The sequence below is a fragment of the Kogia breviceps genome, chromosome 6, assembly GCF_026419965.1.
Source record: "Kogia breviceps isolate mKogBre1 chromosome 6, mKogBre1 haplotype 1, whole genome shotgun sequence".
Classification (NCBI taxonomy): Eukaryota; Metazoa; Chordata; class Mammalia; order Artiodactyla; family Physeteridae; genus Kogia; species Kogia breviceps.
The window spans coordinates 145,355,695-145,383,361 of NC_081315.1; the positions used below are offsets into that span (position 1 = coordinate 145,355,695).

Below are 27,667 nucleotides of genomic sequence, written 5' to 3' on the forward strand. Positions count from 1 at the left end.
AAAAGTTCCGGGAAGGTGGGCCTCTGGCCCACACCCGGCGCGGAAGTTGCTGGTGACTTGTGCCCTGCCGGCCAGGCCCGCAGCCATGTCTTCTGGGAGCGCGGGGTCCGGCGAGCGGGAGGGCGCCCCGCGCGCTGCTGCCGCGCTCTGCGGCCTGTACCACGAGGCGGGACAGCGGCTGAGGCGCCTGCAGGACCAGCTGGCCGCCCGGGACGTCCTCATAGCGCGCCTCCGCGCCCGTCTGGCCGCGCTCGAGGGGGACACAGCGCCGTCGCTCGTGGACGCGCTGCTGGAGCAGGTGGCGCGCTTCCGGGAGCAGCTGCGGCAGCGGGACGGCGGCGCCGCGGAGGCCGCGCTGCGCCAGGTGCGGGGCGGAGGGGCCGCAGGCGGCGGAGGGGCCGCAAGGGGGCCGCGCGAGCCACGCTTCCTCGGCGCGCGGGCGCGTGCCCGCCGTGTCCCCGGGGTGTGTGCGCCCGTCGGGCGTGAGGGCTGTGTGGTCTGGGTGGGTCTGAGCGGTTTGTGACTGGGGGGTTCTGGGCGGGTGCGCGCCGCGGTAGGCGTAAGCGCTGTGTGTCGTGTCGGGTTCTGAGGGTGTGTGTCTGGCTTGTGTTCCGAGGGGCTGCTCCCGCGTTGGGTCTGAGGGCTGTGTCTGCCTGTTTGAATTCTGAGGGGGAGTGCGCTTGTGTTGGGTTTGAGGAGTGTGTGCCTGTTGGGTTTTGAGGGGTCTGACCCTTGGTGCGTTTGAAGGGGTTTGTGTTGCTGACTCGGATTCTGAGAGGTGTGTGTGCCAGTGTTCAGTCTGAGGGTTGTGTGTGATCCTGTTGGTACTGAGGGGTGTTTGTCCTTTCCGGTTATAAGGGAGGTGTGTGGAGTTGAATCTGAGGGGTGTGTGTGCGGTGTTACCGTGTTGGGTCTGAGGGGTGCTTGTCCTTTCCGGTTATAAGGGAGGTGTGTCGAGTTGAATCTGAGGGGGGTGTGCGGTGTTACCGTGTTGGTACTGAGGGGTGTTTGTCCTTTCCGGTTATAAGGGAGGTGTGTCGAGTTGAATCTGAGGGGGGTGTGCGGTGTTACCGTGTTGGTACTGAGGGGTGTTTGTCCTTTCCGGTTATAAGGGAGGTGTGTCGAGTTGAATCTGAGGGGTGTGTGCGCGGTGTTACCGTGTTGGGTCTGAGGGGTGCTTGTCCTTTCCGGTTATAAGGGAGGTGTGTGGAGTTGAATCTGAGGGGTGTGCGGTGTTACCGTGTTGGGTCTGAGGGGTGCTTGTCCTTTCCGGTTATAAGGGAGGTGTGTCGAGTTGAATCTGAGGGGGGTGTGCGGTGTTACCGTGTTGGGTCTGAGGGGTGGGTGCAGCCCTGTTGGGTTCTTAGTGTTGCACGTGTCTGTGTTATTTCTGAGGTGTGTATTTGTGTGTTGGCTTCTGAGGGGTACGTGCGCCTATGTCGGGTCTGCTGGTTGTGTGTCCGTGAGGGTTCTGGCGAGTGTGTGTGCCCGTGTTGGGCTCTAGGGTATGCTTGCGCCTGTCTTGGGTCCTGAGGGCTCTGTGCACTGGTGTTAGTTAAGGGCTGTGTGTCGCGCTGGTTCGGAGGCTTGTGTGTTTGGGTTATGCAGAGGGGTCTGCTCCCTCGTTGGCTTCTGAGGGACGTGTGTTTGTGTTGGGTCTGAAGGATGTGTGTTTGTGTTGAGTCCTGAGTGTCGTGTGGACTCATGTTTGGTTCTGAGGGATGTGTGTGCCTGTGTGGGTGTGAGGCTTGTTTTGTCATTGTTGGTTCTCAGGGGTGAACCTGTCTGTTTTTGTTCTGAAGGCTGTGTATTTCTGTGTTGGTTCTGAGCAGTGTGTGTTTCTGAGCTGGGTTCTGGAGGGCGTGAATGCCTGTTTCTGTTCTAGGGGGTTGTGCACCTAGATCTAAGGGTTGTTGTGTCCGCATTGGTTCTTGGGTGTGTGTCATATTGGTTTCTGAGTGATCTGCTCCCATGTTAGGTCTGAGGGCTGTGTCCTCCCGTGTTCAGTTCTGAGAGGTGTTTGTGCTTGTATGGATTCTAAAGGGTGTGTGTCTGTATTGGGTCTGAGTGGCGTGTGTCTGTGTTGATTCCAGATGTGTTTATCCCTGTTGGGTCTGACTTGTGTGTGTGCCCCTGTGTAGAGTCTGGGGCTGTGTCTGCTCCCATAGTGGGTTCTGAAGGGTGTGTTTCCCCAGTTGTGTTGAGGGGTGTGTGTGTGTGTGTGTTGATTCTGAGGGTTATGTGCTCATTTTGGTCCTGAGGGCCGTGTGCCTGTGTTGTGTTTGAGGGTCATGTGTGTCCGTGTTAATTCTAAGGGGTATGTGTTTGTGTTGGTTTTGAGGTATGTTTTTGTGTGTTGGAGTCTGAGGGGTGTGTGTGTTTGACTAGGGTCTGTGGGTTGTGTGTCTTTGTTGGTTCTGACGGGTGTGTGTTCATGGTGGGTCTGAGGGATATGTGTGCTTGTTGGCATTGAGGATTGTGTTTCCTAGTTGGGTTCTGAGTGGTGTGTGCCCTTTGTATTGGTTCTGAGACGTGTGTGTGTGCCTGTGTTAGATCTGAGGGGTGTGTGTCTCTGTGTTGGGTTGATGAGTGTGTGCTTATGTCACGTCTGAGTGTGTGTTGCACATACTGGATCTCAAGTTTTTGCATCCGTGTTCGGTTGAGGAACGTGTGCCGTGTTGGTTCTGAGGAGTGGCGTCCTTGTTGGTTCTCAGGGGTATGTGTGTTCATGTGTGTCTGTGGGTTATGTGTCTGAGTGGTTCTCAGTAGTGTGTCTGTGTTGGGTGCTGAGGGGTGTGTGTCTGTGTTTGTTCTGAAGGGTGTCTGCATGTGTTGGGTTCTGAGTAGTGTGTGTGTGTGTGTGTGTGTGTGTGTGTGTGTGTGTGCAGGCCTGTTTTGAGTTCTGAGGGTATGTGTTCCTGTTTGGACTCTGAGAGGTGTGTATGTGTGTTGGGTTCTGAAGGTTGTCTGTCTCTGATGGTTTTGAGGGTTGTGTGTGTGCTAGTGTTAAAACTGATGGTTGTGTACCAGTTGAGTTCAGCGGGGTCTGCTCCCATGTTGGCTAGGAGGGGAGTGTGTGCCCGTCTTGGGTTGGAGGGGTGTGTGCTCCTGTGCTGGGTCTGAGGGTTGTGTGTCTGTGTTGGGTTGTGGCACCTGTGTGGTATATGAGGTGTGTGAGCACTTGAATTGGGTTCTGAGGGGTGTGTTCACCTGTGTTGGGTCTTCAGTTTGTGCCCATTTGGGGTTCTGAAGGATGTGTGTGCATGATCAGTTCTGAGGGGTCTGTTGCTGTGCTGGGTTTTGAAGAGTGTGAGAGCCTACATTGGGCTCTCGGGTGTGTGTGTGTCCATGCTGGGTCTGAAAGGTGTGTGTACCTTTCTGAGGCGTGTGCATCTGTGTTGGGTCTTAGGGATGAGTGTGCACGTTATTTGTATTTGGAGCCTGTGTGCACCTGGAGGGTTCTGTGTTTGTGTGTGTTCATGTTGAGTTCTGCATTGTGTGCGCAGACATTGGGCCTGGGTGTGTGTGTAGGACATGCGTATAGGCTCCTGGTGTGTGTGTCTGAGTTGGGTTATTGGGTGTGTTTGTGTTGTGTTGGATTCAGGGTCATATGAACCATAGTTATGTTCTGGATCTCTTTTAGCCCCAGCTGTGAAGGTATGTTTCAGTAGTAACACTTCTGCTCTGCTGGGAGTGATGACAGAGTGGGAGCCTGCCAGAGTATCTGATAATAGACATAAATCCTTACTTTTCCTCCTTCATATCCTTGTCAGCGATATTATGTCTATCTATGTGAAATATTAAACACCCAGATCAGGAGCGAGAGTAATAGTATTTTTCTACAACAGTTTGGAAGTGCCCCAAACATTTTGGTGAACTCTGGTCTATTATCCCATTCGGTACATAGCTGTTATCTGGGTTTTCCCAAGAAAGAAATTAGGCCTGCAAAAGGCAATTTTCACTTCCAGGCTTGACCCTGCAGCCGGATTTTAGAGTGAAAGAGAGACACGCCTTTTTTTCTTTTAATAAAAGTAATTTTGAATATCTGAAAAATAGAGGAAAGAATAAAGAATAGAATAACCACCTCTATCCCACCACAGAGGGATGGCCACAGGGCATACATAACCTCTCGGCATGCCTCTTCCCTGTCTTTCCTTTAACTGTAGGGTATGTATATACTTGGCATGTTTGAGTTCAAGCTGTCTATACAGTTTTACTTAATATCATGTCAATATTTTCTTATCTGCATCATTTTAGATGCCTTTAGAAGCCAGATGTCTTCCTCGCTCCAGCTCTCTCCCTTTTCCTGGGCAAGGTGGCTTATTACTCCTCAAGGCAGAAGGAAGTCACCTGGTCTGCACCACTGATCTTAGTGTCTCGGACACCAGGAGTCACAGATGAGTGTAGATTGGGGACCAGAGCACATCCTACCCACAATGGGACTCTGCTTGCAGCCTGGTGGCCATTGGTACTCAGTTGACATGTGTCCCCAGCATCCTGTGGCCCCAGAGCCTCTAACCAAAAGCCAGACAGAGTCAGGTCTGTAATCCTAGTACTACTGGTCCTTTCAGTGTAGGTTTTTTTTTTTGTCTGCGTTGGGTCTTCGTTGCTGTGTGCAGGCTTTTTCTGGTTGAGGCGAGCGGGGGCTACTCTTTGTTGCGGTGCGTGGGCTTCTCATTGCAGTGGCCTCTCTTGTTGCGGAGCACAGGGTCTAGGAGTGCGGGCCTTAGTGGTTGCAGCATGCGGGTTTAGTAGTTGCGGCATGCGGGCCCTAGAGCGTGCAGGCTTCAGTAGTTGTGGCTCATGGGCTCCAGAGCACTGGCTCAGTAGTTGTGGCACACGGGCTTAGTTGCTCTGCGGCATGTGGGATCTTCCGGGACCAGGGCTTGAACCAGTGTCCCCTGCATTGGCAGGCAGATTCCTAACCACTGCACCACCAGGGAAGTCCCTCAATGTAGGTTTTGTTTTAGGATTTTAAATTATTTCAGGAGCAATTTAATGATCTGGTATCCTATGCAATTAAATATTTGTTGCTTACCCCTGCATCTTTCTGGGGTTGTTCAGAGAACCTGGGGAAGAATGGAGAGGTTTATGACCGCCCAGAGGCCCTGGATTCACTGAAGTAGCTGTGCAGAGTGAAAACAATGAGAGGAATTGGCCAACAGGTTGGTCTCCTCAGTGGCCATGTCAGCCAGCTGGTTAGGAGCAGGGACCCTGGATTGGTGAGGACTGAGGACTCCCAAGAGGATGCTGAGGCTCACAGGTATGGATGGACTGCCAGGTGGCCAGTGCATCTGTGGCCAAGCTGTAGCCTGTGTGTGATGGGACCAGAGCAGTCTCGAGAATTCTGGTCTTTTTTGCCACCACAGTGGGACTCAAGACCTTGCCTTATTTGTAGCATGAGGCCTGGATGGATGCCTGCAGAGCTCTTCAGTTCAGATTTTCTGGAATAATGGCACTGATTCGCTGTGCAGGCTGTAACTGCTCAACCCCATCTCATCACTGCCTTGGGGGCCTCATGGACCCTGCGTGGTCCTGATAGAGCACCTTGTGGCTTTTCTTTCCCATTCTGCCATGCTCCCTGTAAGTGGAACAGCATACACTCTTTACACTAGGTTATATTAGGTTTTGTGTGTGTGTGTGTGTATTGTGTGTTTATTGTGTGTGTGTTTTTACCGTCTATCGTCATACCTCTTTTGATCTTGTACAACTGAAACTATACCATTAAACATAATTTCCCACCTCCCTACTTTGTCCCCTACCGACCCCTCCCCTCCCCAACCCCCACTGGCAACCACCATTCTACTTTCTGTCTCTATGATTTTGACTACTGTAGATACCTCCTCTAAGTAGAATAATGCAGTATTTGTCTTTTTGTGACTAGTTTATTTCACTTAGCATGATGTCCTCAAGGTTCATCCATATTGTAACATGTGTCAGAATTTCCTTCCTTTTTAAGGCTGAATAAAACTCCATTATAGGTATATACCACATTTTGCTTATCTACTCATCTGTTGATGGACACTTGGGTTGCTTCCATGTTTTAGCTCTTATGAATATCACTGCTGCTATGAACATAGGTGTGCAAATATCTCTTCGAGATCCTGCTTTCAATTCTTTTGGGTATATACCCAGAAGTGGAATTGCTGGATTATATAATAAGTCTATTTTTAATTTTTTGAGGGACTTCCATTCTGTTTTTCCACAATGGCTGTACCACTTTACATTCCCACCAACAGTGCACAAGGGTTCAAATTTCTCCACATCCTCACCAATATTGTTATTTTCTGTGTTTTTGATAGTAGGCATCCTAATAGGTGTATGCTAATTTAGTACAAAATGATTGTAGTTTTGATTTGCACTTCCCTATTATGATTAGTGATGTTGAGCATCAGTTCATGTGCTTACTGGCCATTTGTATATCTTCTTTGAAGAAATGTCAAGTCCTTTGCCCATTTTTGAATTGGGTTATTTTGTTGTTGAATTTTATGAGTACTCTACATTCTGGATACTAATTCTTATCAGATATATGATTTATAAATAGTTTACCTCATTCTGTAGGTTGCCTTTTTACTTTTACTTGTCTTTTGATGTACAAAATTTTCATTTTTATTTTCATTAAAAAAATTTCCAATTTGTCTATTTTTTCTTTTGTTACCTATGCCTTGGGTGCCATATCCAAGAAATCACTGCCAAATCCTGTGTTATGAAGCTTTTGCCCTGTGTTTCTTCTAGGAGTTTTATAGTTTTAGGTCTTACATTTAAGTCTTTGATCCATTTTGAGGTAATTTTCATGTATGGTTTAGGTAAGCATCCAACTTCATTCTTTTGCATGTGGATATCCAGTTTTCCCAGCACCATTTTTTAAAAAGACTGTCCTTTCCCCACTGAATCGTCTTAGTACCCTTGTCAAAACCATTTGACTATCTATGCAAGGGTTTATTTCTGGGCTCACTATTCTATCTCTTTGGTCTGTATGTTTGTCTTTATGTCAGTGCCACAGTGTTTTGATTACTGTGGCTTTGTAGAAGTTGTGAAATTAGGAAATGTGAGTCCTTTAGCTTTGTTCTTTTTTTTTCTTCTAAGATTGTTTTGGCTATTTGGGGTCCCTTGAGATTCCATATGAATTTTAGGATGAATTCTTCTATTTCTGAAAAAAAAATTGAGATTTTGTTTTGTTTTTGTTTTTGGGGGGTTTTTTTGGGCTGCACTGCACAGCCTGTGGGATCTTAGTTCCCCAACCAGGGATTGAACCTGGGCCACGGCAGTGAAAACGCCAAGTCCTAACCACTGGACCACCAGAGAATTCCCTGGGATTTTGATAGGAATTGCATTGACTTTGTAGATCACTTTGAATAATATTGACATCTTAACAATATTAAGTTTTCCAGTCTGTGAACATGGGATATGTTTCTATTTATTTATGTTTTCTTTAATTTCTTTTAGTAGTATTTCATAGTTTTCATTGTACGGGTCTTTCACCTCCTTGATTAAATTAATTCCTAAGTATTTCATTCTTTTTGATGCAATTGTAAGTAGAATTGTTTTTGTAATTTCTTTTGCAGATTCTTCATTGTTAGTGTATAGAAATACAACTGTTTTTCATGTGTTGATTTGTATTCTGCTCAATTGCTGAATTCATTTATTCTTTCCAGCAGGTTTTTTTTTTTGTGTGTGTGTGTGTGTGATCTTAAGAGTTTTCTACATGTAAGAGCATATCATATGAAAACAGATACCATTTTACTTCCTTTTTTATATTTTGATATGTTTTATTTCTTTTTCTTGCCTAATTGCTCTGGCTAGAACTTCCAGGGCTATGTTGAATAGAAGTGATGAAAGCCAATATCCTTTTCTTGTTCTTTTTTTTCCCCAGCCGTGCCATGCAGGATCTTAGTTCCCTGACCAGGGATTGAACCCATGCCCCCTCCAGTGGAAGTCCTCCTTGTCTTGTTCTTGATCTTAGAGGAAAAGCTTTAAGTCTTTTACCATGGGGTATGATATTTGCTGTGGGTTTTTCTTATGGCTTTTGTTATGTGGAGGTAGTTTACTTCTGTTCCTAGTTTGTTGTATGTTTTTATTATGAAAAAGTGTTGAATTGTGTCAAATGCCTTTCTGCATCAATTGATATGATCATGTGTTTTGTGTTTTTCTCCCTTCATTTCTGTTAATGTATTATACCAAACAATCCCTCCCTTCCTTTTTTTTTTTTTTTTTTTTTGATGAAATATGTTTGTGAACTTAACCACAGCAGAGTAGTATATTACCTAAATCTATGTGGAACAAATCTGGTGAAAAATTATCTGATTAGAAAAGTTTAATAATATCATTTTCATTTCATTCCAAGGGATTGATGCTGAGTCATAGAAAACAAACATCAAACACATAATTGTGCTTCATGTCCCTCAAAAGGCCTCATTCTCATATCATTATTGTTTACTAGATATTTATCAACAATTATCTAATTGTCTTCAGGTATTATAAGTGAGTCTCTAATGATAAAGTTAGGAATGTCAAGAACATGATCAATTTGCAAAATATAGAAAGTAGAACCAAAATACGTAATGAAACTGATGCTCAAGAATTGCCTAGTCACTTTGCTAATAAAATTGGTCTCTGAACCTTCTACACAGCTGCCCAGAAGATAAATATGCTGCACCTCTTATTCTTTTAAAAAGCCAAGGATAACCTTAGTCACGTATTTAGTATTACCTTTTCACTGTCTTTAAGAAGAAACCGTGATGAAACTTGCTAAAATTTTCTTGTGAGAAGTTCACAGGGATTTGTAGAACTACTTTGGGCAACAAAACTGGCTCTTTATTAGGCACCAGTGAATAGCAAATATTACATTGAATGTTGAAAAGCTGTGCACTTAAATCTGGTTCTGCCACTTTCTTAGCCATGTTAATTTGGGCAAGTCATTTAGTATTCTAGTTTTGTCATCAGTAAAACTGAAGTAATAATACCTAGCTCATAGGGCTATTTATTCATTCATTCAGCCAATAGTTATTTGTTGAACGCCTGTTGTATGCCAGATGTTTTGGTAGGCCCTGGAAATGCAGAAAGGATTGAGAAAGGCAGATTCCTATCTTTATGAAGCTTGTATCTTAGTTGAGAAAATAGACATTGGAGAAATAATCAATTGCCTTTGTGGAAAATACAACATAGAACAGATATATGGGATATTGTGAGTTTTCTATTGTGAGGAACACATGATTTAACATGTATATATGTATAGATATAATAATCTCATGCACATAATTGGGACTCAGAAGATGTGAATGTCATCTACCGTAGCCACTCAGGTGTTTATTTACTGAGCTTGCATTTATTGGGTGTGTTCTGTATGTAAGGGGAATATGTATAAGCAGGCATCATGGGTTATATTTTTCCATTTCTCCCAATAAGTATAGTACATTCATTTCACAATGATGTGTACATTATTAGGGGTGCACCAGTAGCAGTGTTAATCTATAGCAGTGTTAATTCAGTGTAATTAGAGTGAAGAGTGCGTAGAGAATAACACAGGAAGTGGCTATAAAATTAGATTGGGGGCAAACTATGATGGCCTTTACTACCTTATAAAGTTGTTAATTGCATATTCTATTAACCACTAGGCTAGGGGAATGCAAAGATGATCAATATCCAATTCTTGCCCTCAACTTGTGGAATCATACATGGACATACATGATCACTGCTTGAAGCAAGTTATAAAAGTGATGGAGGGATGTGTAGTGGGGAAATACTGAACATAGTATAAGTATGGAACTAAGCCAACTTAAGTCTCCGAATCAGAACACCGGTATCATAGTGTCAACTGCTATTTGTTTCCTTTAGATATAATTGACATATAGCATTATATTAGTTTTAAGTATATAGCACAATGATTCAATATTTGTATATATTGTGAAATGACTACCACAATAAGTCTAGTTAACATCCATTGATCGTGTTTTGTATGTTTAACCACCCTTGCAGTCTGTGGAAAAAATCCCACTTGTTCATGGTGTATAATCTTTTTAATATGCCATTGAATTTGCCTGCTAGTATTTCATTGAGAATTTTTGCATCAACATTCATAAGGGATATTGGTCTGTAATTTTGTTGTAGTGTCTTTGTCTGGCTTTGGTATCAGGGTAATGCTGGCCTCATAGAATGAGTTAGGAAGTGTTCCTTCCTCTTCAGTTTTTTTGGAACAGCTTAGGAAGAATTGGTATTAATTCTTCTTTAAATGTTTGATAGAATTCACCGGTGAAGCCATCAGTTCCAGGACTTGTTGTTGGGAGATTTTTAGTTACTGATTCAATTTTCTTACTAGTTAGAGGTCTTTTCAGTTTTTCTATTTCTCTGTGATTTGGTCTTGGTAGGTGTTACGTTTCTACGAATTTGTTTCATCCAGGTTATGCAATTTGCTGGTGTACAGTTGTTCATAGTACTCATTTTTTTTTTTTTTTTTTTTTTGTGGTACGCAGGCCTCTCACCGCTGTGGCCTCTCCTGTTGCGGAGCACAGGCTCTGGACGCACAGGCCCAGCGGCCACGGCTCATGGGCCCAGCCACTCCGCGGCACGCAGGATCCTCCCAGACCGGGGCACGAACCCGTGCCCCCTGCATCGGCAGGTGGACTCTCAACCACTGTGCATTTTATAATCATATTTATTTTTGTAGAATTGTCAGTAATGTCTCTACTTGCATTTCTTTTTCTTTCCTTTTTTTTTTTGGCCATGCCACGTGGCTTGTGGGATCTTAGTTCCCTGACCAGGGACTGAACCTTGGCCCTGGGCAGTGAAAGCGTGGAGTCCTAACCACTGGACCGCCAGGGAATTCCCTCTACTTGCATTTCTGACTTTAGTAATTTGAATCTTCTTTCTTTTCCTAGTCTGTCTAGCTAAAGGTTTATCCATTTTGCTGAACTTTTTGAAGAACCAACTTTTGGTTTCATTGATTTCCCTAATAGTTTTTCTGTTCTCTATTTCATTTGTCTCTGCTCAAATCTTTTATTCTTCCTCCCTTTTGCTAGCTTTGAGTTTAGTTTTTTCTTCTTTTTCTAGTTCCTTAAGTTGTAAAGTTAGGTTGTTGATTGGAGATTTTTCTTGTTTTTAAATGTAAGTTTTATATCTTTAGATTCCCCCCTTAACACTGCTTTCACTGGATCCTGCAAGTTATGGTATGCTGTATTTTCACTTTAATTTGCCTTTAAGTATTTTCTAATTTCCTTGTGATTTCTAATTTGATCCATTGGTTTAAGAGTGTGTTTTGTAATTTCCACAGTTTTGTGAATGTTCCAGTTTTACTTCTGTTTTTGATTTCTGACTTCATCCTGTTGTGGTTGGGGAGGAGATACTTTGTATGATGTCAGTCTTTAAAAATCTGTTGAGACTTAATATGTAACCTAACACATGGTCTATCCTGGAAAATGTCCCATGTGCATTTGAGAAGAATGTGCATGTTGGGTAGAGTGTTCTTTAGATGTCTGTTAGATTTAGTTGATTTATTGTGTTAAGTTCTCTATTTCCTTAAATATATTCTGTTTGGTTGTTCTATCATTGAGAGTAGGGTTTTGAGGTGTCCAGCTATTATTGTAGGATTGTCTATTTCTCCCTTCAGTTCTGTCAGTTTTTGCTTCATATATTTTGCTTGTCTGTTATTAGGTACATCAGTGTATATAATTGTTATATTTTCTTGCTGTATTAAAACTTTTATTAATGTATAACATACTTTTTTGTCTCTTGTAGCCTTTTTTGAAAGTCTATTTTCTCTGATATTAGTATAGCTACTCCTGTTCTCTTTTAGTTACTAATTGCATGGAATGTAAATATTTTTCCATCCTTTTACTTTCTTTTTTTAATTTTTAAAATTTTATTTTTGGCTGCATTGGGTCTTCATTGCTGCATGTGGGCTTTTCTCTAGTTGTGGTGAGCAGGGGATACTCTTCGTTGCAATGCGTGGCCTTCTCATTGCGGTGGCTTCTCTTGTTGTGGAGCACGGGCTCTAGGTGCACGAGCTTCAGTAGTTGTAGCTTGCAGGCTTTAGAGCTCAGGCTCAGTAGTCGTGGCGCATGGGCTTAGTTGCTCCGCAGCATGTGGGATCTTCCCGGACCAGGGATCAAACCCACGTCCCCTGCCTTGGCAGGAGGATTCTTAACCACTGCGCCACCAGGGAAGTCCCCATCCTTTTACTTTCAATCTATATATGTCTTTGGATCTAAAGTGAGTCTCTTGTATATAGCATGTAGTTGGATCATATGCTTTTATCCATACTGCCAATCTGACTTTTAATTGGAGATTTTAATCCATTTACATTTAAAGTAATTACTGATATGGATGAAATACTTGTTATTTTGCTATTTGTTTTCTGTATACCTTACAGCTTTTTTTGTTTCTCATTTTCTGCATTACTATCTTTTATGTTTGATTTTTTAAATTGTGAAATATTTAAATTCCTTCCTTTTTTTTTTTTTTTTTTTTTTTTTTTTGCGGTACGCAGGCCTCTCACTGTTGTGGCCTCTCCCGTTGAGGAGCACAGGCTCTGGATGCACAGGCTCAGCAGCCATGACTCACGGGCCTAGCCGCTCCGCAGCATGTAGAATCTTCCCGGACCGGGGCATGAACCCGTGTCCCCTGCATCAGCAGGCAGACTTTCAACCACTGTGCCACCAGGGAAGCCCCCTTTCTCATTTTTTTGTGGGTATATTCTGTAACTATTTTCTTTGTGTTTACCATGGGAATTACATTTAACATCTGAAAGTTGTAACACTCTAATTTGAATTTATACCAGCTTAACTTCAATAACATACAAAACCCCTGCTCCCTTATAGCTAAACCCCACCCCTTTTGGTTGTTGATGTCACAGAATTAAATCTTCATACATTGTGTGCCCTCAAACATAAATTAATCTTTTAAATGCATTAGTCTCCTAAATTATGTAGGAAATAACCTGTGGAGTTACAAATCAAAATTACAGTAGTACTAACTTGTAGACTAATAATTTAAAAAAAATATATATTTATATTAGTCTCTTAAATCATGTGGAAAACAAAAAAAAGTTATAAACTGTTGTTACAATAATACTAGCTTTTATAATTGCCCATGTCTTTACCTTTATTGACATCTTTATTTCTTCACATAGCTTTGAGTTACTGTCCTTTGAGTTAGTGTCATTTCATTTCACTCTACAGGACTCCCTTGAGCATTTCTTGCAGGGCAGGTCTAGTGGTAACAAACTCACTCAGCTTTGGTTTATGTGGGAATGTCTTAATTTCTCCCTTGCTTTTGAAAGACAGTTTTGCTGGATATAGGATTCTTGGTTGACAGTTTTTTTTCTTTTAAAAAATATTTATTTATTTATTTATTTTATTGGGCTGCATCAGGTCTTAGTTGGAGCACGTGGGATCTTTGTTGCAGCATGCGGGATCTTTTGTTGCGCTGCAGGGGCTTCTCTAGTTGTGACGTGCAGGCTTCTCTAGTTGCAGCATGTGGACTTCTCCCTAGTTGTGGTGCACAGGCTCCAGAGTGTGTGAGCTCAGTACTTGTAGCACATGGGCTCTCCAGTTGTGGCATGCAGGCTCTAGAGTGCGTGGGCTCAGTAGTTGCTGCGCATGGGCTTAGTTGCCCCACGGCATGTGGGATCTTAGTCCTCTGACCAGGGATTGAACCTGTGTCCCCTGCATTGGAAGGCAGATTTTTTTTTTTTTTTTTTTTTTTTTTTTTGCGGTACATGGGCCTCTCACTGTTGTGGCCTCTCCTGTTGTGGAGCACAGGCTCCAGACGCACAGGCTCAGCAGCCATGGCTCATGGGCCCAGCCGCTCCATGGCACATGGGATCCTCCCAGACCGGGGCACGAACCTGTATCCCCTGCATCAGCAGGCGTACTCTCAACCACTGCCCCACCAGGGAAGCCCAGAAGGCAGATTCTTAACCACTGGACCACTAGGGAAGTCCCCAGCTGTTTTTTTTTCTTTTAGCACTTGAATATATAGGCCCACTGCCTCTGGCTTCCAAAGTGTCTGATGAGAAATCTGCTAATAATCGTATTAAGGATGTCTTCTATGTGACACGTTGCTTCTCTCTTGCTTCTTTCAAGATTCCTCTTTTTATCTTTTACTTTCTAAAGTTTGATTATAACGTGTCTTGGTCTTTTTGACTTCATCGTACTTGGAGTTTATTGAGCTTCTTAGATGTTTAGATTCATGTCTTTCATCACATTTGGGAGGTTTTCAACCATTATTTCTTACTTACTTGTTTATTTATTTATTTATTTATTTCTGTGTTGTGTCTTTGTTGTGGTGCACGGGCTTCTCATTGCTGTGGCTTCTCTTGTTGTGGAGCACAGGCTCTAGGCGCATGGGCTCAGTAGTTGTGGCTCACAGGCTCTAGAGCGCAGGCTCAGTAGTTGTGGCGCATGGGCTTAGTTGCTCTGTGGCATGTGGGCTCTTCCCGGACCAGGGCTCAAACCCATGTCCCGTGCATTGTCAGGCGGATTCTTAACCACTGCGCCACTAGGGAAGCCCCAGCCATTATTTCTTCAAGTATTCTTTCTGCCCCGTTCTCTCTTGCTTCTCCTCTGGGACTCCCACAATGTGTACGTTGGTCTGTTTAACGGTGTCCCACAGGACCCTTAGGCTGTGTTTACTTTCCTTGAATCTTGATAATTTTCATTGTCCTGTTTTCAAGTTTGCTGATTCTTCTACTGATCAAATCTGCCTTTGAGTACCTCCAGTGAATTTTAAAATTTCAGTTAATGTACTTTTTAGCTCCACAATTGTTTGGGTTTCTTTTTAGGTTTTCTATTTCTTTATTCATATTTCCATTTTATTCCTACATTGCTTTCTTGACTTTCTCCATATCTTCTTTTAGTTTTTTGAGCATCTTTAACATGGTTGTTTTAGAGTTCTTGTCTAGAAGATCCACCATCAGGTCTTTTTCAGGGACAGCTTCTGTTGATTTATTTTTTCCTTTGAATGGGCCATATTTTCCTGTGTCTTTGAGTGCCTTGTGCTTTTTTTGTTGTTGTTGGTTTAAAACTGGACATTTGGATCTAATAATGTTGTATCTCTGGAAATCAGATTACTCTCCTTGCCTAGGATTTGCTGTTTTTGTTTTTCTTTGGTTGTTGTAGATTGTCTCTGTACCAAGGATCAGCCTGAGGCATAAATTAAGGTTTTCTCAGCCTGTAACTGGGAATGTGTGGTCACTTTCAAGTTTTCCCCTTTTATGTAGTTGCTTTTGAATATCCTAGTCTTTAATGTCTGGCTCCCTAAAGCAGAAAAAGAAAAATTAAAAGGGAAAGGAAAGGGCACTGGCCCTTTAAATCCCGTAGCACTTCAGCTGGAGGGGGATGGTCCTGTAGCAATGGGGGAGGTGCAACAATGGCCACCTACCTGTTCGGCTGCACCTCTGTGATCAGAGGCAGGAGGCAGCGGTCAGAGGACAGATCCCCAGTATTTGGAGGACAGGGTCTTTTTTGCCCACCTTGGCTCCTGCAAGCTGTGTGCAGGCTGTTCCAGAAACAGGTGTATGGCCTCCAGTGGCATGGCTAGGGGTGGGATGGGTAGCTGCGACTGTAGGAAGAGCTAAAATTGACTAAAATTAACCTCAATTTACTGTCTAAGTGCTCATATGGAAGTTGCAAGTCTTTAGGACTTGAGATCCAAAATAGTCACAGCAGACAGATTTCTGACAGTGCACTGTTTTTCAGGTGAGGAGAAGATTCCCGGTGCTCCCTCCTCTGCCATATTCCCAGAACCTTCCAGGCCGTGCTCGTTTTTGTCTGTACCTGTTTGCCTGCTCCCCCCTGCACTCTTCCAGTGGGGAGGAGGTGTGCTGCGTCCTCATCAGTGCCTCCCCTGGTACATCTTCAGTGCTTGGCACTTGTGGTGAAGGCCCAGTGAACGGACTTTTCTTAAATTCCCTGCTTGCTCCTGTCATCTCACGCCCCCTTCAGCTGCTGGTTACTAGGTAACCATGGGCTGGGCTGCAGTCTGCACATGGCCAGCCACTGAGGGCTGCCCAGGAAGGAGAGAGAAGGGGACTGTGCTGGGCTGGATAGTGTCTCCCCCAAATTCCTTTCCACCTGGAACCTGTGATTATGACCTTATTTGGAAGGAGGGTCTTTGCAGGGGTAATAAATTGGAGTGAAGTCATACTGGCCTAGGGTGGACCCTGATCCAGTGACTGGTGTCCTTATAAGACAGCCATGTGCAGATGGGGGCAGAGATTGGAGCGAGGCATCTGCAAGCCGAGGGTTACCAGCAACCCGCAGAAGCTGGAAGAGATGAAGAAGCATTCTTCCCTAGAGTCCCCGGCAGGCACATGGCCGACTGAGCCTGGATTTTGGACCTCTAGCCTGTGAGAGGATACATTTCTGTTGTTTTAAGTCACCTCGTTTGTGGACGTTGTTACGGCAGCCCGGCAGACTAATACAGGGACGAAGGCCAAGAGGCTACGCCTCTTATTGTTAAGGCTGATCCACAAGACTATCAATAGAATTGCTCACGCTTTTGTGTCCTGAGAATGGAGCCGTGGGATTTTAGGTCCCAGTGACAGGGACTCCCAGGGGTCACTGGCCATTTGCTGACTTCTGTGCGTTACGTCTGTGTGTGTAATGCCGGCATTCTAGGACAGGCCTTGCTCTTTGACGACAGTGGTCTATGTTCTGTGTCCCAAGAACTGTTACTGATTGGACAGGGCACTTCGCCAGATGAGCCATTACGTGTCTCTCCAACTTCAGAGCAAGCAACGAGTGCCCCAAACCTGGGGGCTCCAGGGGTCCTGGGGCCTCTCACGCTGCGGTGGGGAGGGCAGGTCAGGCAGCCCTTTTCGGGGGTGGGTCGCCCTACAGTGCAGTGCACCACCTCCCGGTGGTCTTGCCTTTGTTTCTCTAGCTCTGGCAGCTTCCCAGCAGTGAGGTAAAAAGCCAGCCCCAAGTATGGTATATGTTGTCACCCAGCAAGTCTCCACAAGAGCCAGATCATTTCTAAACTGGTGTTTGAAAGAAGATTTTTCAGACAGACAGTAAAAGGGCCTGTGAGTCCTTCGATTCAACTGATCTCACCACCAGAGTCAGCTGCGTGTTTGTGGTTGTCAGTCTCCGTGTTGTAAACAGGTTGAGAACAGGGCCCAGGTCCTGGCCATTGTACCCCCAGTCTTCTCAGATATTTACTGGGGATCCTCATAGGGCTGCGGTTTGGCGATGAGAGAGAGTGTGTCCTTGGGAAGCTCCATGAGCCCCCGAAGCCTGGGGACCTTCTGCCCCCTTGTTTCTCTTACTGTCTCTGTTTGACCAGCAAGGAAAGATGCTCGGAAATCAGGTGTTGCTTGAAGTCCCCCAGCCTCAGAGGGTGCGAGGGAGCTGTGGTAGGCGGAGGTGTCGAGGCTGGGGTGCCACTGCCTCCTTACCTGGGCACTCCAGCAGCCACCTGGATCCCGTGAGCCTCAGTTTGCCCATCTGTGGAATGGGAGACATGATAGCAGCTGTCTCGTAGGACGTGTGGAGACTGCATGGTTGATGCATTTGCTGCTGCTGCTGTCCATGCGGTTATTGTAGGGACTTAGAAGTCTGTGAACTGTATGATTCCATGGGAGACCAGCCTTCACGGGTACTACAGACACTCTGTGTTTCTATTGTACGTATTTGTATCTATATTGATACCTCTTTTATATGCGTAACATGTATTTACTCTGAATACACTTCAGTATCAGATAAAGACAAGGATAGAGACGTTTCTCTGTTGCGCTGCTGAAATCACAGCTTTTGATTTGAATAACTCTAAAATGTAATGAAAGTCTACTCTCAGGGCAGGTCTCTCTTTACCATCCGTGTCTACTCCAGGTACACTTCTGAGCCACTGTGGAGGGCGACTAGGTCCAGCTCGGGGGAGTGGGGCATGTTTATCCCACCAGTAGTGACAAGGCCACCCCAGAGCTGTGATGTTGGCAGGGGAAGACGAGTCCAGGCGATGGGTGGGCCGCGGCGGGCCTGGCATTTGTGACACGGTGGAGGGAGGGGGTCCTGCTGTGTTTTCCACGGTAAGGACGTGGGACAGGGGCTTTGACCAGCTGCAACTGCCTTCAAAAGCGGCCAGTTTTTAAAGAGAGCAAATAAATCCAAGGGCAGGAAACTATCAGCAGTGAGAGCCTGAGCTTTCGTTGGGGGTTGGTGTTCTTTTTCCTGTTTATAGTATTTTATGCCAAGAAGGCTATAGTTGGTTCTCAGCTGTGTAAATGCCCCATCGCACTGTCTGGACGTGGCTTCACCCAGACCAAGTGACTTGGCACCAGCCGGCAGCCCCAGCTATGTGGACAGGCTCAGAAGGCCATGCGTGGTGGCCCCCAGCGCCCCCTTCCCAGTCCTGCAGGTGCAGCCTGGTGCTGAAGGGCCGTCTGCTGGAGGGAGGTAAGGGTGCCGACCGGACAGCTTGCAGAGAGAGGCCTCTTCTCCTCCTTTGGTACAGGGGTGAGGTCGCTGGGGCCAAAAGGTGGAAAAATGAAAGTAATGACCTTCCAAGCATGGATCTCAGCTGGCTTGAGCGGCGCCCCCGAGACTGTGACATCTGTGGGTCGAGGGCAGGGAGGTGTGACGACGTGCGGGGTGCCAGTGCTACACGCCCCGGGGCGGAAGTCCCAGTTGACGGGCTCATTCCCAGTGATGTGTCACACCCGTCGTCCCAGTCCTGCTGCTGCTTCCTCACCCGGTGGTGGGCGTTTCCCACTTGCCAGGGCCTGACCTCCTCATGTCCCCCGCCGCCCTCACGGTCTGCCTCGCCATCCGCCAGGCCTCTGCTCTTTCCTGTTTTGAGTCCTTGTGAAGTGCAGACCTAGAACAGCCTCTTCCTCTCGGCCTTTGCTAAGAGAGCCAAACCGGTCATTCTAACTGCAATTTTCTTCTTTCCTCTCTTTCTGTTCATTTCTAGAGCAAAGTCCAAGGAAAATGGGAAGGAGAGGACTCTTAAAACTTCCCTGAGGGAATTCCCTGGTGGGCATCCAGTGGTTAGGACCCGGCGCTTTCACTGCCAAGGGCCTGGGTTCGATCCCTGGTCGGGAAACTAAGATCCCGCAAGCCACGCAGTGCGGCCAAAAAAAAAAAAAAAAATTTCCTGAGAGAGGGCGAGGTTTCCAGAATGTTTTCTGGGTCACCTGGTTGGAGTGGTTTGGTCACATGCTGGGCTTACCCATGGATTGGTTATCACAGATGCACGGGGTGTTTGGGTGCAGGGGCGTGGAGGGCGGCCCCTGCCTCGCGGATGTGGCTGTGGGCCCGGGGAGCCAGGCTGGGGTCCAGAGACTGGTCGTGTTCCTGAGTTCCACCGGTTATATTTTTGTTTTATTAATTTATTTTGTTGAGGTATAGTTGATTTACAGTGTTGCATTAATTTCTACTATACAGCAAAGTGATTCAGTGACACACACACCTACATATATACATTCTTCTTTGTATTCTGTTTCATTATGGTTTATCACAGGATATTGAATATAGTTCCCTGTGCTATACAGTAGGACCTGGTTGTTTACCCATTCTCTATTTAATAATATGCACCTGCTAATCCCAAACTCCCAATCCATTCCTCCCCCTTGGCCACCACAAGTCTGCTCTCTACGTCTGTGGGTCTGTTTCTGTTTCGTAGATAAGTTCATTTGTGCCATATTTTAGATTCCACATATAAAGTGATATGATACGGTATTTGTCTTTCTCTTTCTGACTTTATTTAGTATGATCATCTCTAGGTCCATGCCACCAATTACTTCTTAACCCCAGCCTTAAAAACAATCCCAGTTGGGCTTCCCTGGTGGCGCAGTGGTTGAGAATCCGTCTGCCAAGGCAGGGGATATGGGTTCGATCCCTGGTCTGGGAAGATCCCACATGTCGCGGAGCAACTAAGCCCGTGAGCCACAACTACTGAAGCCCACGTGCCTAGACCCTGTGCTCCACAACAAGAGAAGCCACCGCAGTGAGAAACCCACGCAACGCAACGAAGAGTAGCCCCCGCTCGCCACTAGAGAAAGCCCGTGTGCAGCAACGAAGACCCAACACAGCCAAAAATAAAAATAATAAATTAAATAAATTTAAAAAAAAAAACCAAAAACCAATCCCAGCCATGTGACTTCTGGGCGTTTATCCCATGGCTGTATTTGCATAAGGGCACAAGGAAGCAGCCACATGTCTGCCAGCTGGAGGTGTGGGTTCAGTAAATCTGGAATCGGTCGTGAAGCTTCAGGCTGTGGTTGACAAGAACAAGGCAGGTTCTGTGCTGCTGTGGAATAAGGTATATTTGCTAAGGAGGAAAGAAAGCAAGGTGCCGAACAGTGTTGTAGCATCCGTTTGTGTAAAAATACATGTGTTATAGATGCTTATAAACACTCTGGAAAGGTCTGTGACCAAATAGTGAGTAGTTGCCTCTGGACAGTGAAGCTGGGGGCAGAGGAGCTGGTGGGAGAAAGGAATTTAAGTTTTCATTTGATTTCCTTCTGTATGTTTGAATTTTTTATAGCCATGCACACGTTTTTGTTTTAAAGCAGTTAAGAGAGTAGTAATTCAGGGGTTCCGTTAGTAATATTGGCCCTGTATCCTGTTCCAGTGTGGTAAGAGGTTCTCGGTTCCTGGTGTCCATCCCTCCTCGTGAGCACACAGGCGGTGAGCTTGGGCACTTCCCCAAGTGGAGCCCAGGTCCTTCTCCTGCGACTTCCTCGCGTGGAGCTCAGGCTCAACCCTGACTTTTCTGAAGCTGTTTTTTCATTTGTAGGATGGACTGGTTCATCCTGCTTCACCTCCCTTATGTACTGTTTATGCTGGAGCTTACTTTGAAAACGGGAAAGCACAAAACGCAAAAGGCTGGGTTTATAGTAAATTGTAATTTTAAGGACTTAAAAAAAATTAATTGGGGTAGGGTATATTAGTTTCCTAGAACTCCTGTAACAAAGTACCATAAACTGGGAGGTTTACAACAACAGATGCTTCATCTTTCGCTGTTCTAGAGGCCAGAAGCCCCGAATCAGGGTGTCGCTGGCAGATGTGCTCCCTCCGCAGCTCTGGGGGAGGGCCGTTCTTTTTCTCTTTCAGCTTCTGGTGGCTGTCGGCATCCCTGGTGTTCTTTGGCTTGTGGACACATCACTCCAGTCTCTGCCTCTGTCGACATGTGGCCTTCTGTATCTGTGTCCATGTTTCCTTCTTGTAAGGACACTAGTCATTGGATTAGGGTCCATTCTAATCCAGTATGACTTCATCTTAGCTAATTGCATCTTCACAGAGCCTATGTCTAAGTAAAGTCACATTCCCAAGTATCAGGGGTTAGGGCATGGGCATATCTTTTGGGGGGCTACCCACTGCAGTGGAGTTTCTACCCTTCCCATCAAGAAGTATTTGGAATTGCCTCACTTAGTAATTTGATGATGTAAAATCTAACATTATAGGGCTTCCCTGGTGGCGCAGTGGTTGAGAGTCCGCCTGCCGATGCAGGGGACACGGGTTCGTGCCCCGGTCCGGGAAGATCCCACGTGCCGCGGAGCGGCTGGGCCCGTGAGCCGTGGCCGCTGAGCCTGCGCGTCCGGAGCCTGTGCTCTGCAAAGGGAGAGGCCACAACAGTGAGAGGCCCGCGTATGGCAAAAAAAAAAAAAAAAAAAAAAAAAATCTAACATTATAAATTTGCTCATGAAAATAGAATTTTAGATGAAGTTTCAGATAGAACTTTATGGGCTGATAACTCCAAGGTTAATTATTCGTTCAGAAGCCAACCTCCAAATGAGCGCGTTTGTTACCCGCTGACAGGTGTCCGTGCTGGACTTTCTTCTGCTCTATGAATGTTTGTTCCTGATATTGCTTCTCTTAGTCAGATCAACTGTGCTTTTAAATCTTCGCCTTAGGAAATCGAGAGACTTTCCAGGCAGCTAGAAGAAAAAGAGAGGGAGACGCAGAAGCTGATGAGCCGGCCGGAGCGGGAACAGGAGAAGGAAGTGGCCCTGCTGAGGAGAAGCGCGCCACAGAAGGGGCGGGCCCGGGCCGCCAGCGACGTTCTGTGCCGCTCCTTGGCCGACGAGACCCATCAGCTGCGGAGGACTCTGGCCGCCACCGCCCACATGTGCCAGCATCTGGCCAAGTGTCTGGATGAACGCCAGCGCGCACAGGGCGACGCGGGGGAGAGGAGCCCTGAGGTAGGCCGTGGTGTCAGCACACGACGATGAGGACCAAGGTGCGGCAGGAGGCCACGTCTCGCGCCTCAGGATCCCTCGGCCGTCACGGAGGTCGGGCGCCCAGGGTCCCCCTGCTCTCCACAGTGAGGTTGCAGCAAAGCCCGCCCATCCGGGGATTTCTTCTAGCACGGTGGAAGGTGCAGAACGTGGCAGGGAAGCAGGTGGCCTGCGTCACCAGCTGCCACCCCCAGGCCTGCAGCTGACCCTGGTCCCCGTGGGGAGATGGCACTGTGGTCTCGTCAGCCTTCGCTGAGGACGAAGCAGGCAGAGCAGGGGCGGGAGGGGTGTCCTGAGCAGGTGCTGGCACACGTGCAGGCGGCCGAGGGGCAGAGCCTCCAGGGGCTGCAGGTGCAGGGCCAGGCCCCAAACACCACGAGGGGTCGGGTGTGCGGGCTGGGGTGGGGGAGGGCTCCACGTGTCTGAGCAGGGGCCCTCCCGCGTCAGTGAAGGGAGGACAGTGAGCCCTTCTGTGTACCTGGCGCTGTGACCCCTGGCCAGGGAGGGAGCCGGCCAGGGGTCGGGGGCTGGGGGCCGGGGGGCTGGGGACCGGGGGCCTCCAGGACTGCGTGGAGCTGGGCTGTGGCTGTGTGTGTGGTCTGATCGGGGAGGGGACAGAGTGGGTTTCAGCATTAGGAATTCCCTGCCTGGGAGATCAGGGGGCTCCCGGCCGGGGTGTTGGGAGCACGGGGCCGAGGCCGCCTTCCCTGCCTGTCTGATTGCACCCGCTCCCAGCACGCAGTGCACACCCTGCCCCGCCCAGCCCACGTTACTCTCGTGGGGTCTTTTCCAGGCAGTTCTCTGAACCTCTGAGGCTGCAACCAGGCTGACTCAGAAACGCGGGGGAGGCGGGGACAGGCCCTCCAGCCCCTTAGCAGCAGCTCCACTGGGAAGCCCGCTGGGGAGAAACTCGGTCTGAGAACGGCCCGTCTCCGCGGGTGGATTCCACGAAAAGGGAACCTCAGGAGGCACACAGGCATATTTCAGAGACCACAGTGCTCTCTGGGGGCAGGCTGTGTTCTCGTCTGATTTTGAGTCACTGTGTCATTTCCCTCTGGGGATTTGAACACAGCCGCAAGTCGTGTTTGGCCTGGGCTGGGGTGGGGCTGGGGTGGGGCCGGGGCTCTTAACAGGCTCTACATCGGGTGTCACTTCTCAGCCCTGGACTTGGCTGAGTCACCGGGGTTTCCCGGTGCCCGCTGGGTTAGGACATGTAGTTCCTTTGTCATTCGAGGGGGATTCTCAAAAACAACTGCACCAGCATACAGCGCACTGTACTGTCAGATGCACTGAATTTCTAGGATCCAGATGGGCTTTCCGGCTAGCTCTGCCCCCCGCTGTTAGGGTGGGTTTGGCACGTGGGTTTCCAGGCGTGACTCCCGAGACCCCGAGTGAGGCACGGGTGGACTGCCGTGTACAGAGTCACCGAGGTTAACCCTGCTTGCGTGACGTGACATGACAGCGTGGCACGCTCAGAGGGAGGAAGCCAGGTCCCTGGCCGGGCCTGCTCCTGGCGGCCCTGTGGCCCTGGTCTGGAAGGTTCTCTGGTGGACGGTGAGATTAAGCTTCCTGCCCTCCCGACTCCCGTCATGATGGAAAGTCTCAGGCATGAGAAGATTGTGCGAGGCTTGTCCCCAGCGTGGGGTGGGCTTGGGCGGCGTGAGGACCACCCCTCCCCCACCTTCGGGAAGGGGCACGTCCTTTCCTATCTCCGTCCCTCCTGCCGCAGTGTGGGCTGCAGTGACCATCTGCGGCCTCAGTCTCCAGGTGTGGCTTCTACCCTCTTGCTGCACACGACAGTCACGTTCGGTGACACGGTGTCTGCTCTCGGTCCCTTTTTTATGCAGCCAGCGTGTGCAGATGGGGACGGCTCTGTCCACGCGGTTGTTGAGAAGTTACGGGAGGAGAATCGACTGTTGAAGCAGAAGGTGACTCACGTGAGTGTCTGTTAGATGTCACTCGGGAAGAACTTTCTCCTCATGGCCTGCAGATGAAGGTCCTCTCCTTGGCTGTGCCCAGGGGTTGCCCCTGCCCTCAGGCCACTTCGGCTGATACACACAGTCCCTATAGGCCCGACATATTTGCCTAAAAGGATGTGTAGAACACGCTTGCCATTCTCCGTCCCCCAAGTTAATTCACATGTGAATAAACAAGGTACAAGAATTACTATCAAGTACAGCTTTTACGGTGGGAAATGGTAGCAAGCCTGCTTCTGTCTACGGCCGTTGTTTGTGGCCATCGTTGCGACGTCCTAGCGTCCCCTCTGCACAGGGCAAACGGAGACAACTTTTTTTTTGCGGGGGGGGGGCTTCATTCCTTTTATTTATTTATTTTTTAAAAATTAATTAATTAACGTATTTTTGGCTGCGTTGGGTCTTTGTTGCAGTGCGCGGGCTTCTCATTGCTGTGGCTTCTCTTGTGGAGCACGGGCTCTAGGCACGCGGGCTTCAGTAGTCGTGGCACACAGGTTCAGTAGTTGTGGCACGCGGGCTCAATAGTGGCTCGCGGGCTCTGGAGCGCAGGCTCAGTAGTTGTGGCGCACGGGCTTAGTTGCTCCGCAGCATGTGGGATCTTCCCGGACCGGGGCTCGAACCCTTGTCCCCTGCGTTGGCAGGTGGATCCTTAACCACTGCGCCACCAGGGAAGCCCCCTGAGGCAACTTTCATTTAAGGGGAAACTCACTCTGCTCCTTGTCGCTCGTGAATAGCTTCACAGTTCAGGTTGGCTTGAGAGCAGGTTCTCAGCCGCCATCACCGTGAGCATTCCGGCCTCCTCAGGTGGAAGACCTCAATGCCAAGTGGCAGCGCTACGACGCCAGCAGGGACGAGTACGTGAGGGGGCTCCACGCACAGCTGAGGGAGCTGCAGGCCCCCCTCGAGCCTGAGAGGCCCTCCCCGCCCGAGCTGATGAGGAAGGAGATCTCCCGGCTCAATGCACAGTTGGAGGAGAAAATCAACGACTGTGCAGAAGTGAGGCGGGAGCTGGCGGCCGCGAGGAGGGCCCGGGACGCTGCGCTGGAGCGGGTGCAGATGCTGGAGCAGCAGGTGCCCCCCGCCCCGGGACCGGGTGCTGGGAGGTGCTGGGGGGCTTTCTCTGTCTGAGCAGAAGCGGCGCTGCTGTCTGACGGCCGAGTGTCTGTCTCCTCACAGATCCTCGTGTACAAGGACGACTTCACGTCGGAGAGGGTCAACCGGGAGCGGGCTCAGAGTCGGATCCAGGAGTTGGAGGAACGGGTGGCCTTGATGCAGCACCAGGTACCCTGAAAACAGGTAGAACGGAGGCCCATCTCCTCCGGTCCAGGCTGGGCGTTTTCCTCGTGTTTCTTTCATCGGTCTCAAGCCCTTCTGCGTCTGCCGAGACCCTGATTCTGTGCTCCGGGCAGAGCCACCATGTCTGGTGCCTGGGGCCTGGTGGCAGAAAACCTCCCGGTGGTACCGTGTGTGTCTGTAGAGGACGTTGGTGTGGTGGCGTGTGACTTCAGGGGTGGCTGTCGGGCCTGTCTTGCACCCAGAGGGCACGTTCTGGGCCTCGGGCTCCCTACTGGGAGCTTCGTGCGCACGTGTCCCCTCCTTGCCGTGCGTCAGGTACCCTGGTCGCCCTGTCACACACACGCAGCCGCTGAGGCTCCAGGTGTCTGCTGGCGCCCCCCAGCTCACAGCCCCCGTGCACGGAGACGGGCCATGCAGGCGGGCAGGCCCCGCAGCTCGCTCTGGGCTCCGTGCTGCCCCGCCACAGCAGGTGCTTCTTGGGAGGCCTGGCCCGGGTGGGAACTGATGGTTTCTCACTGCAGGACCCGGGGCGCCCACACGCCTCTTCCCTGCTCCTCCCTGGGTCCGCCCAGAGCCGCAGATACACATCCTCCTGGGGGGCTAGCGCCCTGGTGGGGCGGGGATGCCGAGCTGACCCTGGAACCGCCCTTCGTGGTTGGCCTCGGGGCGGTGGGAGCCACCGTCAGTGCCCCACCCTGCGTGGCTGTGGACCCCACCGGTGGACAGAAGGGTGGCCCGGCCTGCCGAGGCCCGGGGCCTGTGCACGGAGTGGCCTCTGAGCCCCTTCAGCTGTGGCCTGTGGGCCAGGAGCCAGGGTCCCGCCGCCTGGGCGGCATGAGCACCGGGGGTCACGGCGCTTCGGGGCTGACGTCGGGGGCGAGCGTGTCCGCCGTGCCACGGGCACTCCTCCAGAGACCCCCCCCCCGCCCCAGGAGGGACGCAGTTTGCCAGGCTCCCTCTCTGCACGGCGGCGTGTGGGGCGAGTCTGCTGGGGCCGCGGCGGGGGTCGGGGGAGGGGAGCGGCCCCCCTGCTCGGGCCTGTTCCTCTGAGCACAGGCAGGAGGTTGTTCACGGAGCACGTCTTCATTTGGGCCCCAGCACCAGGCAGAGCGAAGTTGCAAGTCCCGCTGCGCGACAGGTGTATCTCTGGTTGCTGGAGCCCGAGGCCAGCCTTGTAAGCTGACCCTCTGCCTTTTTTCCAGGATCCTCGAGAGCCAGGCTCTTGCCGGATTCACACTGGGGACAAAGCTGCCGGGTACTCAGAGACTGACGCTTCGGAGCTTGTGGCACCCGGTGGCTGGAGGCCTGGGAGGGGATCCCAGCGGCCAGAACTCCCCGCGGAGGGCGGGAGCCCCGGAGCAACCCAGAGAGGCCAGGGGGACCTTCAGTGCCCTCACTGCCTGCAGTGCTTCAGCGACGAACAGGGGGAGGAGCTCTTCCGGCACGTGGCCGAGTGCTGCCAGTAAGCCCGCGGGGGCCGCCCGGCCCGGGGGCGCGGCGGGCGCTCTCAGCGCTCAGCATCCAGATGCGGGGCCCCCAGAACAGGCTGGGGTGCTCCTGAGCCTTCCCCTTGGTCCCCCTTGGGTCAGGGGGCACTTCTGGAGGGGCTGGAGGTTGAGGTGGGGTTGGGAGCAGTCGTGCCCAGGAGGCCTCAGCCTCGCCTCTGGTGTGGGGTTTGACGTCCGAAGCTGTCAGGCCGAGGCCGTGCGAGACGCGGCGTGGGGTTCTCCCGGGCCCGCGGGACAGCCCTGCCCCAGCCGCACCTGGGGACGCTGCAGCTCACTGGGACGAGGTGGCTGCCCGTGGGAGGTGTGCCCCTGCCCACCAGGAGGCGTGCACAGCCGAGCACCGTGCCTGCGCTGAAATAAGGCTGCACTGCAAGAGTGTGTGCTGCATATCTGGAACTTAAACGTGTTCACGGTCACATTACCTATTTTTGTAATAAATGCACTTGCTGCGGCGACTGAGTGCGCGCTGGGGGCTGGGGTGCAGGGACCACCTGGGCCCCAGCTGCACCAGCCGGCGGGGAGAAACACACTTTCTCACTGCTTGTCTGTCACCTGTTTGTTTGTTTGTTAGGGCATCCCAAGGTGGGGGGGTCAGCGGGAGTCCAGCCCGCCCAGCACTCGGCCGTCGGCCTGTGTCAGCTCCAGCCAGGATGTGAAGGGCTGGGAGTGAGGCAGCAGGAACTTGCCTGGTGAAGGCGAGTGAGAGGCTTGAAGGG

The 27,667-nt window shown here is 49.4% G+C and overlaps 1 protein-coding gene across 1 annotated transcript; it reads left to right on the top strand.

The window, feature by feature from the left end:
• TNIP2 (TNFAIP3 interacting protein 2) lies at positions 1 to 27,478 on the top strand. The gene is made up of 6 exons (XM_067036815.1): positions 1 to 364; positions 21,851 to 22,138; positions 24,022 to 24,111; positions 24,952 to 25,218; positions 25,324 to 25,428; positions 26,646 to 27,478. Exons 1-6 carry the CDS (start codon positions 86 to 88, stop codon positions 26,907 to 26,909), a joined length of 1,293 nt encoding a protein of 430 aa, XP_066892916.1. The 5' UTR covers positions 1 to 85; the 3' UTR covers positions 26,910 to 27,478.
• Positions 27,479 to 27,667: the final 189 nt, after the last annotated feature.